Source organism: Olea europaea, unplaced genomic scaffold, assembly GCF_002742605.1.
Source record: "Olea europaea var. sylvestris unplaced genomic scaffold, O_europaea_v1 scaffold14962, whole genome shotgun sequence".
Taxonomy (NCBI): domain Eukaryota; kingdom Viridiplantae; phylum Streptophyta; class Magnoliopsida; order Lamiales; family Oleaceae; genus Olea; species Olea europaea.
The window spans coordinates 1-2,665 of NW_019232531.1; the positions used below are offsets into that span (position 1 = coordinate 1).

Genomic DNA, 2,665 nt, shown 5'->3' on the forward strand with positions numbered 1-2,665 from the left:
AATTGCACCCAGTCTAGCCTTAGACTATAACCTGGCTACCGGGACTTTCTGTAATATTTAGCCAATGTTTAGAAGTGTCACAGATGATGTACTAGCTTGGGGGGAGTTGTTGAAGGTACAAAATTTCATTTACCAACGAAAGTATTATTCCTTAAATATTAGTAATAAAATTTATTTTGACCACCGACTAGTGTAAAACATATTTCACTCTTTTTCTTGTAGGGCAAACCAGAATTTGGAAGTTGAAGACCAAACTTTGTTCCCGTTATGATAATTTGGACGCTATCTTTGGAAATGATTCTGCTACAGGAGATCGTGCTGTTACCGGCAATGACATTTTATCCCCCGATCATGGTACGTACTAGATCGTACATAAAAATTTATATAATTCGTATTATATAGAGATTCTAACAAATTCTTATTTTATTATTTTTTAGATGAAAATCTGCATGAAGTTGATGGTCAAAATGAGGATACGGATCCAAGCCCCATTCACTCTCCTAAGCGTAATGCCGAAGGAGGAACTAACAAAGTTCGCCATCGACATACCCAGCCTAATGATGAGAGTCTCGTTGCCCTATCAAGCATTGCCGAATCATCTAAAAAAATTGCTAATACTATGGAGACTCAAGCAACATTAGATACGCTAAACCACATCAATTGGCAGTTGGTTCTAGAAAAATTACAAGGCATGAGTATAGAAAAGAGTGACATAATGCAAGTAATGAAAATATTTCGATCGGATGAGAGTCTGGCTAGAGTATTTATGAGTTTGACTGATGAAGAATTCATGCGTGATTTAGTATTTGAGAATCTGGGCCGTGATCCACCTCCACTATTTTAAGATGACTTGCTTGGATAATTCAACAAACATACGTGAAAGTATGATATATATGTTGATTTTATTTGCTATTTTCTTATGATACAGATTTTTCGAATTTTTTCATTTTCGTTTTATGTAATACATTGGACGAAATTTCAGCATTATTTATTGAATTGATTATCTGATTATTATTTTTGATTGCAAAGAAGAATATTTAAGTGATAGAAATCTGAATTGGTAGGGATAATAATTTTATCTCGACAGTGTTTATGCATCTTTCGTACCGAATCTTGGCATATTTTTATCCACAAATTAATTGCTATATTAATTAGGATTGATTAGGATTTGGCCGAATTTATGTCTATAATTTGTTTAAGATTTAGAACAGTCATTGACAAATTTTCATGGAAAAAATCCAATATTTTCCATGAAAAAAGTGACAATTTCCATGGAAAATAGTGGTTGTCAAACATATAAAATTGGAAAAAATGACTATTTCCATGGAAAAAAATGGATATCAAACACCTAAAGTTGGAAAATTGTAACAATTTCTAGGTTGAAATTTAAGTCAATCAAACACGTGTAATTAACATTTTCCATGTAAATAATTTCCAGGCAATTGAATTACGTGGAAGATATTTTCTTTCCATGCAATTTTCCTACTTGTAATCAAACGCACCCTAAGAGTGTGTTTGATTGACATGAAAAATATCACCTAAAAATGAAAATGTTTTATCCACAAATTAATTGCTATATTAATTAGGATTGATTAGGATTTGGCCGAATTTATGTCTATAATTTGTTTAAGATTGAGAACATTCATTGACAAATTTTCATGGAAAAAATTCAATATTTTCCATGAAAAAAGTGACAATTTCCATGGAAAATAGTGGTTGTCAAACATATAGAATTGGAAAAAATGACTATTTCCATGGAAAAAAATGGATATCAAACACCTAAAGTTGGAAAATTGTAACAATTTCTAAGTTGAAATTTAAGTCAATCAAACACGTGTAATTAACATTTTCCATGTAATTAATTTCCAGGCAATTGAATTACCTGGAAGATATTTTCTTTCCATGCAATTTTCCTACTTGTAATCAAACGCACCCTAAGAGTGTGTTTGATTGACATGAAAAATATCACCTAAAAATGAAAATATTTTATCCACAAATTAATTGCTATATTAATTAGGATTGATTAAGAGTTGGCTGAATTTATGTCTATAATTTGTTTAAGATTTAGAACATTCATTGACAAATTTTCATGGAAAAAATCTAATATTTTCCATGAAAAAAGTGACAATTTCCATGGAAAATAGTGGTTGTCAAACATATAGAATTGGAAAAAATGACTATTTCCATGAAAAAAAATGGATATCAAACACCTAAAGTTGGAAAGTTGTAACAATTTCTAGGTTGAAATTTAAGTCAATCAAACACGTGTAATTAACATTTTCCATGTAAATAATTTCCAGGCAATTGAATTACCTGGAAAATATTTTCTTTCCATACAATTTTCCTACTTGTAATCAAACGCACCCTAAGAGTGTGTTTGATTGACATGGAAAATATCACCTAAAAATAAAAATGTTTTCCTTCTTTTGTGGAAAATAAAAACTACCTCCACCCAAAGAAAATGTTTTTCTTAAAAAAAGGAAAATTAGGCATATTTTTAAAAGTTTGAAAATGTTTTCCATAAAAAAAAATAGCAGTCAAACACTCTAAATAGAAATTTGAGTGAAAAACTGATATTTTCTATAGAAAATAAATGTAATCAAATACACCCTAATATATTTTAGATAAGTAATTTTATAAGCTTGCACAAACATGTTCAACAGAA

At 29.9% G+C, this 2,665-nt stretch overlaps 1 protein-coding gene across 1 annotated transcript; it reads left to right on the plus strand.

The window, feature by feature from the left end:
- Positions 1-222: 222 nt before the first annotated feature.
- LOC111376360 lies at positions 223-854 on the plus strand (the record flags this gene model as incomplete). Its single annotated transcript, XM_022999317.1, has 2 exons — positions 223-354; positions 438-854. Coding segments are annotated over 2 exons (539 nt in total), but the record flags the coding sequence as incomplete, so codon positions are not given.
- Between the last annotated feature and the right edge of the window lie 1,811 nt (positions 855-2,665).